Here is a 14,981-nt window from a genome sequence, read left to right as displayed (position 1 = left end):
TGTGAAGTAGTTTATGAATGGATAGAGAAATTGAGGGGAAGGTGGGTTGAGCCCAGGCTCTATGCATCATCTGAGGAGGGAAGATGATGAATATCTGATGATATACAAACTCCCAAGTGGTGAGTTATCCACTTGAAGGGGACACTTCAAACTCACAAGCTGTTCCATCTTTGTCCAAATCTGCCTTTTTGGGTGCACACATTGCAGAGTTGCTATCACTTTTCCAAACTTTGCTTTCAACACACTTTCTCCAAGAACCATGCATTATTATTATTATTATTATTGTTGTTGGTTTTAATTTGAGATCAAATCCCTACATGATTTTGTTTAAATTAAAGCTCGTTTGAACCACAATTTATCAATCAGGACAAACCCTTTTCCTTTAGCAACTCAAAAGCTGAATTGTTGCTATCAAACAATATTTATTTGGTATAGGAATAGACATACAAGTAAAGAAGATCAGATGATGATGTAAATGAAAATGAAAATGGATGAAAATGAAAATGAAAATGGATGAAGGAAGCAGAAGAGGGAAAGCGAAGGTGGAAGATGGGAACAATGATAATGAAAGTTCATGGCATCACATGCAATTGGGTCCCCTACCCAATGGCAATCAATCTTAGTGTACAACCACATGTGGTCTCTATGTGTCCATAGCAAACCCACCAATTATCACAGTAGGATGATCACTCACTCTGCATATAAAAAGTTGTTATAAGAGGTCAACTAAACTCGGATATTGGTGTAATATGTATGCTTTAATCCGTTACGTGGTGTTGTTAACCTAACAGTTTTAAAATGTATTTAGGGTTTCCATATTCTTATAAGAAATATTTCGTTTCCTCCCCTCCAACCGATATGAGATCTCACAATTGTCAAGGTTGATTATTTGTTAAGTTGATTTGTAACAACCCAAGTCCACCGCTCGTGGATATTGTCCTCTTTGAGCTTTCCTTCTCAGATTTCTCCTTAAAGTCTTTAAAACGCGTATGCTAGAGAGAAGTTTCCACATCCTTATAAAAAGTACTACGTTCCCCTCTCTAACCAATATGAGATCTCATATGATTAGACAAAAAGAGCGAACTTTCTTGATGAAAAGTAATTGCTTGAGTGTTAACACAAATTGATGAATATTTGAGGGGAGATTTTAGTAGTCCTTCGTGTTGAGTCTCACATTGGCTAATTTAGAGAATGATTATGAGTTTATAAGTAAAAAGAATACATGTTCATTGGTACAAGGTATTTTGAGAAAGCCCAAGACAAAGACATGAGAACTTATACTCAAAGCAGTCAATATCGTATGATACTAAAGTATATATAATATATATGTGTGTTACACAGCCAAGAATGTAGCGTTCCATCAGGGCAGAAGAGGTATATATATCTCACTTGTAATAATAATGCACAAGAAAGCTCGACATGAGCAAATGCCCCAGCCACCACCAAACATGGGTTCCACTCAGGTGGAGTCTTCGTGTTGGATGTGTGCTACAGTCTTGTCTTCGTTAAACTGCCTCTGCTGGGAAAATAACAACAAATTCCACTCTAATGCTAAGCAATCTCATGGAACTTCAAAGCCCGAGAAAAGGCTGCTGGATTAGCCTGCAAAAGCGACCAACTTTCAATGTGGTTTACTTCTTTCCCCTTTGCAGCTTGTTGGAAAGAAGCAAAAAGGGCACCGCCTTTGATTGAACTTGCAGCAGCCTTTTCATGCTTAATTCCAAGTGTTGATCGTATCGAGCTCTTTGCAGCTTCATTCGGATCATCCACTTTCAAACGTTTCCCCAATACAGAAGTGTTTGTGAGAGAATTTTGAGCATTGTGATTAATTACTGTGGAAGATGGCGGGTTCGTGCAGCCCCAGTACGGCAGAACAGGGTAATACGACACTGGAAACCCAGTGGGGTAGAACGGCGGCGGGGTCATTGAAGAATAAGGCAATGAATGCCCTGTAAATGACTGTAATTGAGGTGTGAAAGGCAAAACATTTTTCACGGTTGATTGCTGTGAGGTGATTTTATCTCCTCTGTCCGAGGAATTGGAAGCTGTAATTGAAGATTTACTCGAATGGTCATCTCCATTTTCTGTACCAATGAGAAACCCACTTGGGTTACAGTTTTGTGAGTTGGAAATCGAAGAATCTGATCCAAACGTAAGAAAGGTTCCATTTTTCCCGAGAAATTGATGGTGGTGAATTCCACCGTCGGGAATTATTAACTGACATAAATGGGAAGATGAGGAGCTTTTGTTTTTTCGACGGCCGGCACCGACCGGAACGTTTCTCATGGTCCCGCCGGCGGTCCAATATCTTTGACAATTCTTGCAAAAATGACGAGGTTGATTGACATTGTAGTTGTTGTAGTAACAGAATTTGGTGTCCATGCTGTTACATCGAGGGCAAGGAAGAATTTTGTCTGGTTTTTTTGAGGTTTTGTTGTCAGGGGAGATGCTTGTTTCACTCTGTTCTCCATTTTTGGAAGCTCTTGGAGATGAAATTTCTCTTTCTTCTGATTGGTTCTCACTCACTTCAGACGTTGCTTGATTTGTAATTTGATTCGCACTGCCATTCCCCTGTTTTTGTGATGCCAATTCTTCGTATGAGATTCCCTGTGCAGGAAAGTTTAAATTTGATGTCTTAATACACAGAATAACAGAGGATTAAGGACTAAATAACAGAGGATTAAGGACTAAACTCAGTTCGATCCATTTATCAAAACCCGAACAGAAAAAGATCGGATTAATAGTCTTTCATGTAACTGAAAATCGTTAAAAACTGGAAGAACAACAAAAAACCAGAAAACCCAGAAAGAGAGAAAAAGGTGAAGGCCATATTGACAGAGACTTGAAATGACGAAACAGAGTAAGCCATGAAAAAGTGGTACCTTTTGGCGAGCTTTAGGAACAGAGGATTCTGAAGAAACAAAACCGCCATGGTTGAGCGGCAAAGCAATCGTCTTTCCAAACAACTTTATGGTTGGATCTCTGACTTCGACTTCACCCATTTTCATTCTCGGATTCAACAACAAACCCGACAATCTAACCTTCAAATCCCTCTTTCTTTTTTCTATGGGTTCGTCTGTCTGGTTTGGCCGACCAGAGAGAGAAGTTTGAGACAGAGAGAGAAAAAGAACGGAGAAGGAGGTTTAAGATGACAATGTCAAGGTGGGCGGTTCCACGTCAGCAATGGGGTAAATTAGGTGGACCACAATTTCATGTGGCCACAGAAGATCCTTGTTGTGCTGTTAGATCCCCCACATTGGTTAAAAAGATTTTTTTTTTTCCTTTTTATTCCATGTCAGCATCGCCACGTTTCTCACTCCTCTCGATTACTCGTCTTCTAACTTTTCTCCCTCCGGTCAATTCCTCGGCCACCTCGTTTACTTTCTTCCTCCCTAATTTTATGGCTAATTAATTATTTTACATTAATTTTGTAGGTGCCTTTAGGCTCTGCTTTTTTGCCCCCTAATCATAATCTCTTTTGTTTATGCTTTTTAAACCTTTCTTGTTGTAAATTTTAGGTTCCTATATCAAAGTAATTTAATATAAATTACTTATAGTGAAAGAAAAATTAATAATTAATGTGAACCGTTAAATTTATTTTATCGATAAATATATTATAATTCATACTTAAATTTATAAAATATTATTTATTATATTAAAAATGTTGCTTTTAAAAAATAAATTAAAATTTCACTACTATATTTTTTAAAAAAATATATCTTTTAATTTTAAATATGTATATTAATGTGTGTTAACACATGGACATGTAACATTTATGGTAAAAGAATAGTCATAGAAAACAAGAAAGAAAAAAAATGATTATTATTCTTAAAATTTAATTATTTAAGCTTTTGTTTAATAACTATATTTTTAAAATTATGTTTATGGACATTATTTCAATCTATGCCTGGTTTTTTTTTTTTTTAATCTACTTTTTAGATATATTTTTTAAATCATAAGTCAATTTTATTTTTATTTATTTCAATTTAGGTGTGAATAGTGTTCTTCATATTTAAAATTTTCTAACAATATGCCTAATAAATTACCAATTTTGTAATTATTTAATTGGTCATTGACTTTTTATTATTCTTTTAAATTTATAGATGACGATGTAAATGAAATTTGAACCCATAAATAAATTTGGTCCCATGTCATTACGAGTTCAGAAGAGTTTTGGGCGTCGAGTTTTTGGGCGAGTACTCGGCGCCGGGATAGCTGAGCTGTAAAATAAACACGTGGCGGGTGGGCCCACCACGGTGCCACTCATATCTGGCAGTGACTTAATAACTGTCTTCTTCCACATCAGCTCCGTCTCCATCAAGTTCCCGCGAACAAAAGATACACGAAAAGCCTCATCTAAACACATCCCAGCCGTCCATCTACACTACAAAAAGGTTAATGAACACGTGTCGGTAGCAGAAAGGAGGACATCTTTCGTTTTGAAATATCTTGTTCTAGTGGCTGTCATCCGTCGAGTTAGGAGCATATTCTCTCTTTAATGATGGACACGTGTCCAGTTTAAATATATTTTCCCCAAATTGCCCCTGCCTTCATCTTCTATGGTTTAGCAGATAATGCCCCCCCCAAATGTCCCATATTTACACCATTAGGCCCAATCATTTCCCAATTGAAACTTTTTATCTCAACTATTTATACTGCTATTTTTATTATATATGATATAATTTAAACATTTTAATTCATTCATACGTCACACACTATTCATGGTAGAGCTAAATCCACTTGATTTTGCCCTTAGAATCACCTAAAAAGTCACATACTAATGAATGAACTGATGTGAGACACTGTTTGCACTCCAAAACATGCCTTAAAACCTAAATTATCCTTAGCCTTAATCTCGACCATGATGGTAGAGTAAGCATAACCTAACTTATTAAGACATATATAATTGACCAAAAAGCGTGATGTTGAAGTACAAAGAAGTTTCCATGGTAGCAATAACGTTCACAAAAAGAAAGCACCAACAAATCTTGTCAATAGAATTACCACTGATAATCGACTTCGATTTTTTTTTCTCGCTAATCATGAATTATTGTGAAAGAAAACGGAGGATGATGATATAAATGGGAAGGACACCATATTTGATTGGATGGGTTTGGTAGTCAAGTTTTAATGCAAATAGAAGTTACCCACACGAAAATATTTGATAATAATGATGGTGTCAAATTTAGTGAGAAATGAGGTTGCTTTGGGCGACCAGATGGGATTACAATGGTAAATTCCCATTCACAATCCATTACAAGGTTGACCAAAATGGTTTTTCAAACTTGTTCATCATAGTTCTTCCCATTGTTTTCTGTGCTCTGTTTCTTCATTCCTTCTCATTCTCCACTTCCATGGTGGATCAAAGCAAGTCATGAAACACCACAATTTGTTCATCATTTCAGATATATAACTCTTCTTTCTGTAATCCCCACTCAATTTGTGACTTATGTGCTTCATTTCACCAACCCATTCTCTTGCAATATATACATATAAACACTTAAACATGAGAGCTACAAGTGGATGAAGATCAAAACCGTGTAATGAAAATGGCAGGCCAAACCCAACACTTCCTTATGGTTTTGATCCTTCTCTCTCACTCCTCTCTGCATAAGGTACACAACCTTCAGACCTTGTTTAGTGTCATTCTCAGTTCATCTTAATAAGTTTCTATATTCACAGGAGCTGCAATTATGATCCATCTTGGTCAAGATTTTTCAGCTTCCCAAGCTGCACATCAGGTATGTGTATATGTATTATTAAATGAAATGATTTTGAATTGATGGGTTTGTTCAATGGCAGAAGAAGCAGCCACTGCAAAAGTTATTGAATGATAGAATGGATTTGCAGTACAATGACTATCCAGTTTCTGAAGCGAATCCTCGGCACACTCCAAAGCCAACTGGGAGAGTTTGATAGAATAAAATGTGTTCATCAAAATGTCTCATGTGAATTCTTAACTTAATCCAAAAGAATCAGACATCTAATCTGTTTTTGTGAATTGTTCTTGCTAAACAAGTAAAAGTATCGATGAGTTGGTAATGAGGATTGAAAAAATTATAATGATATTTATAAGCATTTCACTGTACAAAAGAATGATCAGAATCTGTTGAAGGGGGGGTTTGAACAGATTCCCCATTTCTGGTAACATTATCAAAAGAGAAACTCACCCAAATCTCCCTTTCTCCTCTCCTCTCTGACCCTTCTTCATCAATCTTCTTTCCTTCATCTTCATCGTCAATTGGCATCTGATATCTACAAATAGGGCACGACCCATGTAACTCCAGCCACTTCTCAATGCAATCGCCATGGAATTTATGGGAACAGGGCATTTGTTTGGCGAGGTCACCCGCTTCAATCTCCTCTAAACAAATCACACATTCAGTAAGTTCAGAGACAGGGAGAGAGGGCATGGCTTTGATGGAGGCTTTAGAGGCAGGGGGTTGGCCTTCCTTGGGAGTGGCATGGATCACCATCAATTGAGGGGGAAAGGGATTAAAGAAGATGAATCGGTTCGGCAAAGTGGGTATTGTTTGAATTTCTGGATTTGGGGATTGAGGGTCGGCTGAACGGATGACGGAGGCGAAACCCAAGAAAAGGGGTGCGATGGGAGAGATGTCTCTGTTGATGAAAACCAGGCTTTCGAAGGCAGAAGAGAGCTGAGAAGCGTCTGGGTCGGAAGCCATTAATGAGAAAACAGAGGAAAACAGAGGGAATTAGAGAGTGGAATGAGGGGAAAAGGGGAAGTGGGGAGAGGGTTTTAAGAGGACGGGTTGAAGAAGGAAGAAGAAGGGTGGAGAAGAATCTGGAAGCTTTGAGTCTTGAGGTACGTGAATGAAGAGACGACTTTTAAACGTTTCGAGGCAGAATTTCTTTTTGTTTTCAACAGCCAATCCTGACACTACACAACCATTCGGAGACTTATGAAGTCATCAAATATAGCTCTAATATCATGGACCTGTACAGTGGTATAATATTAGACACCATAGAGGCTCCTATGAGGTCAATAAAGCTCGAACAACCTTTCCTCTTCATGACTTTGATATTATGTTATAATCACGGACTTCAATAATGGTATGATATTATCCACTTTGAGTTGATCATGACTTTAATTTTAGTTATAATTTAGCCTATGATACAATAATGTATACCAGTTTATAACATAATTTTTAACATAATTTTTTTTTTTTTGGGGTTAAAATTGAATGAATTTCATATGATGGTAATTGATTAAGGATTAAATATATTTATTAAAAAAAAAAATAAAGCTAAGTGCTTACCCAATAAAAAGAGACAATTTTGAGAAGATATTTCAGGGTTGGACTTCAAGAAAAGGAAGAGAATTTCAACGTATACGCGGAGGAGGAAACGTATTTTCTCCTGCTGTCGCGAGGAGGGCAAGTTGCCGGCGGGGAGAATTTCAACGGCACACACAGCCAAGCCACATTCATTCCGGCGGAACACTGACTAGACTGGTAGCTTCACGTAGCTTACCGATGGTTTTTCTGCATTTCACTTAGCTAAAATCTTCTCTCCCTGGTAATCAAAACTTCTGGGTTGTGGGCCTTTTTCTTTCCTTATTTCCGTTGGGTGTAGTATTCATGAGTCTTGTTTTCAATACGGTGATTGGGTTTTGATTGCCTTTGTGTTCTGGATTGTCAACCAATTTTTCAGGGATTGCGTGCAACGTGCTCGACGAAATTCCTGACTGACGAAGACCCTGTCGTACAACATATATTGGGCATAAAAATCATTTCAAGAATGCCCTCTTTACCTCTCAATACAATAAATTTTGAAAAAGTTAATGGTGGCATGCATTTTCTAAATGTTCCTGGTCTGCTATCGAAAACTTCTACCCCCTTCTGGTTCCAGTCAAAGCCATTTAACTTTCCCAGCTTGAAACGTAGACGTAAGTGAATCAATACGTGCATTAGCTCCTAATCTGTATGATAATCTGTGGTTCTGTTCTTGGACGATGTTGGACACAAACTGGCATATTTCTATTATACAAATTACTGGAACCAGATGGATTTTGTTTTATAACGAGTTCCTGCATTCCGTGTAGATTGCGATGTGAAGCCGTTGATGATCCAAGCAAGAGGAAACTCTAAAACAGAAAGTGCAAAAGTTAGAAATAGGAGGTTCCAGAAAAAGGTATGCACAAAATACATTTATACTAACATTGGAACTCTTTTTAGTTTTTAAAATTTCGTTAATAACAATTTTCTCATTACATTTGATGGTTTTCAACGCCAAGCAGTATAATGGCAGTTCGACAAAACCAAGGCTTTCAGTATTCTGTTCTGATAAGCAGTTGTATGCAATGCTGGTTGACGACCAGAACAAGAAGTGCCTGTTTTATGGAAGCACCTTACAGAAATCTATGCGTCCAAGTCCCTCATGCACCACCATCGTAAGTCTTCCTCAAAAGTCCTGTTAACAAACTACTATTAAATACAAAAGGGTCTGATTTCTTTTTTGTTGTTTTGGCGATTACAGGAAGCTGCTCAGCATGTTGGTGAAGAACTTGTGAAGGCATGTGAAGACTTGAACATACATGAAATATCATCTTACGATCGAAATCGATTTGCTCGTGGAGAGAAAATGCAAGCCTTTGAAATTGCAATTTCGGGCTATGGGTTCTTGCAACGATAGATATATGCCAAGAACTAAGCCAAGTTGTAAATGTAAATGCCTGTTATAATAACAAAGTCTGCTGTGTATCTCTTGTTAAAAGCCAAGGTGTCACGCCGGTGAGTGAATTATCGTTAGGACAATAAAACTCCGAGACACTCGATAGAAATCTATCGTTGATCAAATTTAACAGAAACCATTTTCAGCGCAAACATCACTGAAATCGAATTGTGATTATGCATGATGTGGTAAAATTCAATTGATCAGCTATTGTTACTATATACTAACTGTGCAGGCTACAACGCTCATTCTAACATCTCTCTCGGTTACTTGAAATGTTCAAAATTTCAAGCAACTCTATACTAAATATTCTTCTCTACCGTAACACCTAATTATACAGCAATTGTTAAGAGGGTGTAAAATTTCTCATGTTACCTCTTCTCTTTCAGGGGATCAATCCTGGTATGGTTGTTTAGTCTATCTGGTTTGTGATCGTCAGCATGGCTACTCAATTCCCAGGCTGCTTAGAACACAAGTCATCTTAGTTATCAGGACCACAGCATCTAACACCATTTCCTTCCTGAAGTTTTTGCCACAAACAGAGCATCTCCTGAGGTCCCTGATAGTGAGCAACCACATAATTATACTTGCAGCCTTCAATATGAATTCTCTCGTCCTTCTCGTAACGAATATCAAGGCCCTCTCTCTTCATGTTTTCTATCCAGATTCCCATGGCTACATCTTCTAATTTAAACATCTGAGGATATAACATCCTGATTTAGCATATCATTTATGGAATAATACCTTCTTCGAGCAAAGAAATAACAGATACCTTTAAGCTGCCTTCTTTGTACTTTTTGGATATCGTCTTAGCTATGTCACTAGACACTACATACCCAGGACCATGGGCCCATGTTGGATAATTCTCTTCGGGCCATTCCTACAATGGAGCAATTAATGAATATAAAATGGTATAAAAGAACTTATTTGCTTTTATTAAATTGATCGAGTATGCGCTACGTAGGCCAATGGAACCCAAATTCTGAGCAAGCTTGTTGAAAAATGCGAACATTATTCCACATTCGACAAACTCTTTTTTAACAGAAAAATCGGCCAAATTCAAAGTAGACAAACTCAAACGTGGGGGAACAAATGCTCGCATGTTAGCGTTTCTTTCAGGGTAGTTATTTTCATATTGCAAATCAGATATTTCAGTAAAGCAAAGGAGAGATAAGACCCATAAAAGTGAGAAAATAGAAATGAATATTTAGCCTTGGGTTATCCACGCAATGTTAGATCCTTTGCCCGTATAAGTAAAAACCAGAGATGAAAATTACCTCCGTACCAATGTACCACTTGCTATCAGGGTCTCTGTGAGGTTGAGAATCTGAGTTGATGAGTCCATAAAGCAATCCACTTTGTGCATTGATCCTGTTTAAAGAAGCTAAAACTTCATCCACTCGAACAAAGGCATCATCATCTGTCTTCATGATATACTTTGCTGAAGCAATTTCTGCCTGCCGGAATGGTGAGATTAAATCATAATGCTAAACTCACATCATTCAGTTCAAGAACGAATCTTTACCCCAAAGATGCAGATACCCAACGTTTTCCATGTAATAAGGCTGTAGTAGTCAACAAAAGGCATCATCTGTATGTCACCATATGTTCGGGCCTCATCCCACACTTCCTCATTGACTATTTGGTTCTTATGCTGTAAAACGCAAATGATGCAAACTGATTGTAAAGCACTGACATTTATTCATAATATAGGAATTTTAAGAGGTAGATGATGAAAGAAACATAAGCATGGAAGAATTTCATACGAACAACTGATGAATCATTCCGTTTCAAGTATTCTAATAATGAAATTTTGAAATAGTGTAGCCGATCTTATGAAACACCTCACTCACTTTCACTTTGTGAGCAGACTTAGAAGTGGCCATGAGGCTCAAAGATAAACATTGGAAGTAAACTATGAGGTTCATGCGAAAATAGCTTGACTATCTTATGAAACCACCAGGTTCAAAATGAATAGGTAGCCTAAAGAGGCAAAGTTCTTTTCAGTCGAAGAAGAGTATATGCGAAGCTCACCAACCCAACAAAAAAGCGGACTGCAACAGACCCTGACCGTACTTCAGGATACTGCATCCACGTTCTACGAACGGCCATTCGGTACTTAAAATTGTTTGCTGTGGAGAAAACACCAATGAAAAGATCTAATGGTCTATCCGGAGAGAGGGGAATTGATTTCAATGCTTCTATATTAACAATATGATCTGAATCCTCGGATGTGGGTAAACCACTTGCCAGGACAGAAATTAATTTCAAGTCTCCTGAAATCTTTACTTCACTGACTAGCCATGGCTCCAAAGTCTGAATAAGAAGCAAGCCAAAACAGCATAAGATTGATCGTTCAGAGATCAATGTAAAGACAATTAATACAAGAATGGGTGACATTACTTCACGGTAAGCAAAAGATGTAACATGCTTTCCATCGACTGTCGTCTGGATTCCATCTACTCCAACTCTAAGTGTAGCAGCAAATGGATGCCCAAGTTTGAAGGGGAAGTATGGTTTTGCTTTAGCTCCTTGCACCGTAGATTTTGATTTGTTGAAATTCTTGTTCAATTCAGAAAGTCGAGTTTCGACATTACCTACTATCTTGTTGCATTTTTCCAATTCATCCACTAGCATATAAAATCAACAACATTAATTTCAAAGTGAATGGAAACAATGCTCAGTTAAGGGAGGCAGAAAAATATGTGTTCATTTTAATGTTACGAAGTTAGTGGATGCTACGTTCCCAATTTCCCAGGCCATTGATAAACCAATTATGAAACACATTAGGTAGTTCGAGTGGACGTTGTACTAATTCTCCCATCAGCAAGCCATAGTACAATATTGCACATATGGCCTGTTTTGTAACAAAGTTTCAAGGTGAGATCATTTGTAAGCAAACTTGAATTGTTCATAAATAGAATCAACAGATTTCAATCGAGACTCCATATTTTAAATACAGAAAATTGACTAAATTAGTTATTTTACATTAATGGGCATGCATGGAATTATTTAAAGGAAATGTGATAGACATCTATACCTTTTCCATTGTCGTCAGACACAGAGGATGGACATCGCTCTTCTTCTCCCCAATCTTGAGAAACTGTCCAGGTGTTCTGGACAATTACAGGATCCTCAGTTAACTTATCTCCCAAAAGCCTAACATTATAATGCAAAATGATGGATGGATCAGGCTCCCCAGGCAGTGGTTCCCCTGTCAAGTCAATTTGAAAGTTACCAAGAAGACCATCTGGAATTCCAATGATTGTGATGGAAGAACCCTGAGTAAGGCCACAAGGCATTCTTAGGTTATGGCCATTGTTGTCAAGTTTCGTTGCATTCATTTTGGTCAGAAAATGAGGGCATTGCTTCTCTTTTGCACGTGCACTTTCATTTGTAGAACCAAGCCTTTCCTTTTCGATCGAAGTCTTGAGATTGTTCCATACACCTCCTGCTTCCTTGATGGCCTCTACTGCATTAGGCAACCCTCGGGTATAATTAGTAATGCTTCTTAAATGATTCCAAGTCTGAAGATATTGTCTCTCTTCATTAGTAAAATTCCCCTGAGTGAAGAGACTGGATATTATGGAGTCGGCAGTAATCACTTGATAAGCAATTTCAGGATTTTGAACTACAGATGGAACTGCAGGATTGAGCCACTGAAGAGGATCAACGGAATTGAACGAGCGAGTTGCATAATAATTTTGCCGAGTTGAACTTCTCGAGATAACATAAACCATCAACAGCAACATACAAAAGGATGCAACCAGAACCCGTCCATAACTTTTCTTCATTCCGGCGACCGAACAATTGCTAATAGGCAAAAGCTCTAAGCCCAAACTCCACCATCATAAAGCATAATCGAAACTAAAGTGGCAATAGCTTGAAACGTTGTTCCTCGAGACTAATTCTGAAAACATATTTACAGGAAAGAATTGATAATAAAGAACAGATATCTCTCGGAAAAAATGGTGGATATAGTTTAAATAAGAGTTTCGACATGCATTCATTGCAGAATATCGAATCAATACTAACTCAATGCACAAGAGTATCGGGCAGCCAATTTCTGCAAATAATGCCAACATAAATAATCCTAACTCACATCCCGCGTAAATCACAACAAAACATTTTCTCAAAAAGAAAAAAAAAAAAAAAAAAAAAAAAAAAAAAAAAAAAAAAACGCTACACTCAAATAGAATTAGTAAGTGTACCAGAAAGGAAATGGAAGACTGAACAGAAACAACAAACAATTCATCCGCACTTCACCAGGTACAATGTCTCGAAATTTTAACAAGTATAAAACAAAAAAACAAAACAAAGAGGAAAGTAAGTAGAAAAAGCAAAACGCCGCGTTGTTCGAGTAGGAAATTCCGGCGACGGAAAACACAACGAGATCCAAAAACAATGTATCGTTCCATAGAAGAAGCACTGAGAACCTCAACAGTCAATCGGAGAAGAACGTATAAAGAAAAAGTAGAGAGAGACAGCAAGTTTACCTTGAAAATGTAAAGAGGAAAGTCCTGGCGGAGTGAAATGCAGAGAAAACAACAAATTAGAGAGGTTGAAGAAGTAGAAGAAGAAGAAGAAGAAGAAAACGAGGGAGAACAGAGAAAGAAAGGGGAAGTTGCAGTGAGTAATAGATCGCTGTCGTTCCAAGCTTGGAGTCGACGTCTAAGCACAGATTATCAAACTTCAAATTTCATAAATTATTAATTTAATTTAATTTTAACAATGCAACTACCTGTCGTCAACAAATTAATTAAATAAATAAAATAGGTAACGGGACTATCTTCCGTGCTACCTGGTCGTCGCTCCTCCTTCGCGACAAGTCCAATGCCATGAAGCCGTCTTTTATAAATAATTTAAATCACCGTTGGACGTGGCCGATTCTGATTGGACATTTTTTCGAAGGAGGTTCGTTATTTATTTTCAACTCCACTTTTTAATTTCAATTACAAATTGAAAAGCTGAGTCTATGGCTGCCCTTGGACGGCAGTTCAATTTTCCAACAAAGATAGATTATTTTATTTTTTTGGAAATAAAAAATGTTTTGTTCCTAATTTTTATTCAGCTTTTAATGAATTTATAAAGCAGTAGTAAAGATTAGTGGCAATTTTATAATTTTAAAGGAATAAAATAGTTTCTGGTGACGTTGTGATCAAACGCCTAAAACGGGTTAGGAATGTGAATTGAGTTGTATAATTGAGGAGTCTTAATTTTGATTATGTCACAACTGGAATTCGATTCAAATTATACTATGGACTAAAAAGAAAAACAGACACAAATTAATGTTTATATTCACGAGCTCCTCTTTATAGATATCTTATGTTAAAAGTAAACGTTCTTTATTCAATAATAGAGTAAATAAAGCAATTTTTTATGACAAATTCAATAACTCTTTTTAACCGAATGATCTACCAATAATAAAAAAAAGTGTGTGTGTTTTTTAAATTTTTATTTAGTTTAAAGATAGTAATGAAAATGTGCATTTAACAAATTATAAAAAGAGTAGATGACTCATCTACCACACAAATGAGAAGGAACCAAATTGAGGATATAAGCAATAAATGACTTCTTAATATGAAAACCAATAACAACAACTTTTGTGTCACCAAGTTTTCTTATAAGAAAATGTTTCGTTCTCTTTTTCAATTGATGCGGGGCCTCATGTTCCATCTCTCTTGGGAGTCTAGCGTCCTCGTTGGCACACTACCTAATGTCTTACTTTATTACCATTTGCAATAATCCAACCCCACCATAATAAATATTGTCCGCTTTGACCCGTTATATATTATTGTCAATCTCACGGTTATAAAATGTGTTTGTTAGGGAGAGATTTCTACACTCTTATAAGAAATGTTTCCTATTAATTGAGGGGAAGCAAACATTATGAGAAATAATTTTTTTTTATTACAATTATTTTGATAATAATAAATAAATTAGTACATATAAGGGAAGATTGATGACGCTGAAGAAGAAAGCTGTCCAGGCTGAAATTTAGGCAAAACATTAAATTGAAACAAACTTTATGAGTCACCAATATTATATCTCCTTCTGTACTGTATCTTGAAGTTGGGTACACTGCAGTAAATAAGGACCGGTAATACATGGTAATGTATGGTCTGATTGTTATTAGGAGCATAATGATTATGCCATCGAGGCAATAAATATACGGTTAAAATCACACAACTCACATACTTTATTTAGATGAAAAATAAAAGAGATAAGATCGCACAACCCACACACTTGATTTAGATAAATGACAAAAGCGATAGGACGTAAGAAAA

At 36.9% G+C, this 14,981-nt stretch overlaps 4 protein-coding genes across 7 annotated transcripts; 1 reads left to right on the top strand and 3 right to left on the bottom strand.

The window, feature by feature from the left end:
• Window positions 1-1,209: 1,209 nt before the first annotated feature.
• LOC111810427 (Dof-type zinc finger DNA-binding family protein) lies at window positions 1,210-3,113 on the bottom strand. The gene is made up of 2 exons (XM_023697135.2): window positions 2,883-3,113; window positions 1,210-2,607 (listed from the first exon to the last, which is right to left on the bottom strand). Exons 1-2 carry the CDS (start codon window positions 3,006-3,008, stop codon window positions 1,552-1,554), a joined length of 1,182 nt encoding a protein of 393 aa, XP_023552903.2. The 5' UTR covers window positions 3,009-3,113; the 3' UTR covers window positions 1,210-1,551.
• Window positions 3,114-5,598: 2,485 nt separating this feature from the next.
• Window positions 5,599-6,823, bottom strand: LOC111806616 (E3 ubiquitin-protein ligase MPSR1-like). 2 transcript variants are annotated; one of them, XM_023691991.2, is made up of 2 exons: window positions 6,171-6,823; window positions 5,599-5,730 (listed from the first exon to the last, which is right to left on the bottom strand). In XM_023691991.2, exons 1-2 carry the CDS (start codon window positions 6,684-6,686, stop codon window positions 5,692-5,694), a joined length of 555 nt encoding a protein of 184 aa, XP_023547759.2. In that variant the 5' UTR covers window positions 6,687-6,823; the 3' UTR covers window positions 5,599-5,691. The 2 variants fall into 2 exon arrangements, 1 of the variants encoding a protein (XP_023547759.2); XR_015422300.1 differs by lacking the exon at window positions 5,599-5,730 and adding an exon at window positions 5,767-5,902 and having other exon boundaries at window positions 6,171-6,310.
• A 473-nt stretch (window positions 6,824-7,296) lies between these two features.
• LOC111806273 (Ribosomal L18p/L5e family protein) lies at window positions 7,297-8,846 on the top strand. The gene is made up of 5 exons (XM_023691592.2): window positions 7,297-7,539; window positions 7,675-7,909; window positions 8,066-8,154; window positions 8,261-8,413; window positions 8,500-8,846. The coding sequence occupies exons 2-5, from the start codon at window positions 7,762-7,764 to the stop codon at window positions 8,653-8,655; spliced, it is 546 nt and encodes a 181-aa protein (XP_023547360.2). The 5' UTR covers window positions 7,297-7,539; window positions 7,675-7,761; the 3' UTR covers window positions 8,656-8,846.
• A 37-nt stretch (window positions 8,847-8,883) lies between these two features.
• LOC111806227 (beta-1,3-galactosyltransferase GALT1) lies at window positions 8,884-13,574 on the bottom strand. 3 transcript variants are annotated; one of them, XM_023691591.2, is made up of 8 exons: window positions 13,496-13,574; window positions 11,735-12,604; window positions 11,098-11,324; window positions 10,729-11,010; window positions 10,220-10,348; window positions 9,972-10,151; window positions 9,467-9,574; window positions 8,884-9,391 (listed from the first exon to the last, which is right to left on the bottom strand). In XM_023691591.2, the coding sequence occupies exons 2-8, from the start codon at window positions 12,486-12,488 to the stop codon at window positions 9,176-9,178; spliced, it is 1,896 nt and encodes a 631-aa protein (XP_023547359.1). In that variant the 5' UTR covers window positions 12,489-12,604; window positions 13,496-13,574; the 3' UTR covers window positions 8,884-9,175. The 3 variants fall into 3 exon arrangements, with proteins under 3 accessions (XP_023547359.1, XP_023547356.1, XP_023547357.1); XM_023691588.2 differs by having other exon boundaries at window positions 12,906-13,527; XM_023691589.2 differs by having other exon boundaries at window positions 13,191-13,527.
• Window positions 13,575-14,981: the final 1,407 nt, after the last annotated feature.

The sequence above is a fragment of the Cucurbita pepo genome, chromosome 1, assembly GCF_057944985.1.
Source record: "Cucurbita pepo subsp. pepo isolate OVF chromosome 1, ASM5794498v1, whole genome shotgun sequence".
Lineage (NCBI taxonomy): Eukaryota > Viridiplantae > Streptophyta > Magnoliopsida > Cucurbitales > Cucurbitaceae > Cucurbita > Cucurbita pepo.
Note: the sequence above shows the minus strand (reverse complement) of the source record. Positions and strands in the feature narration are given on the sequence as shown.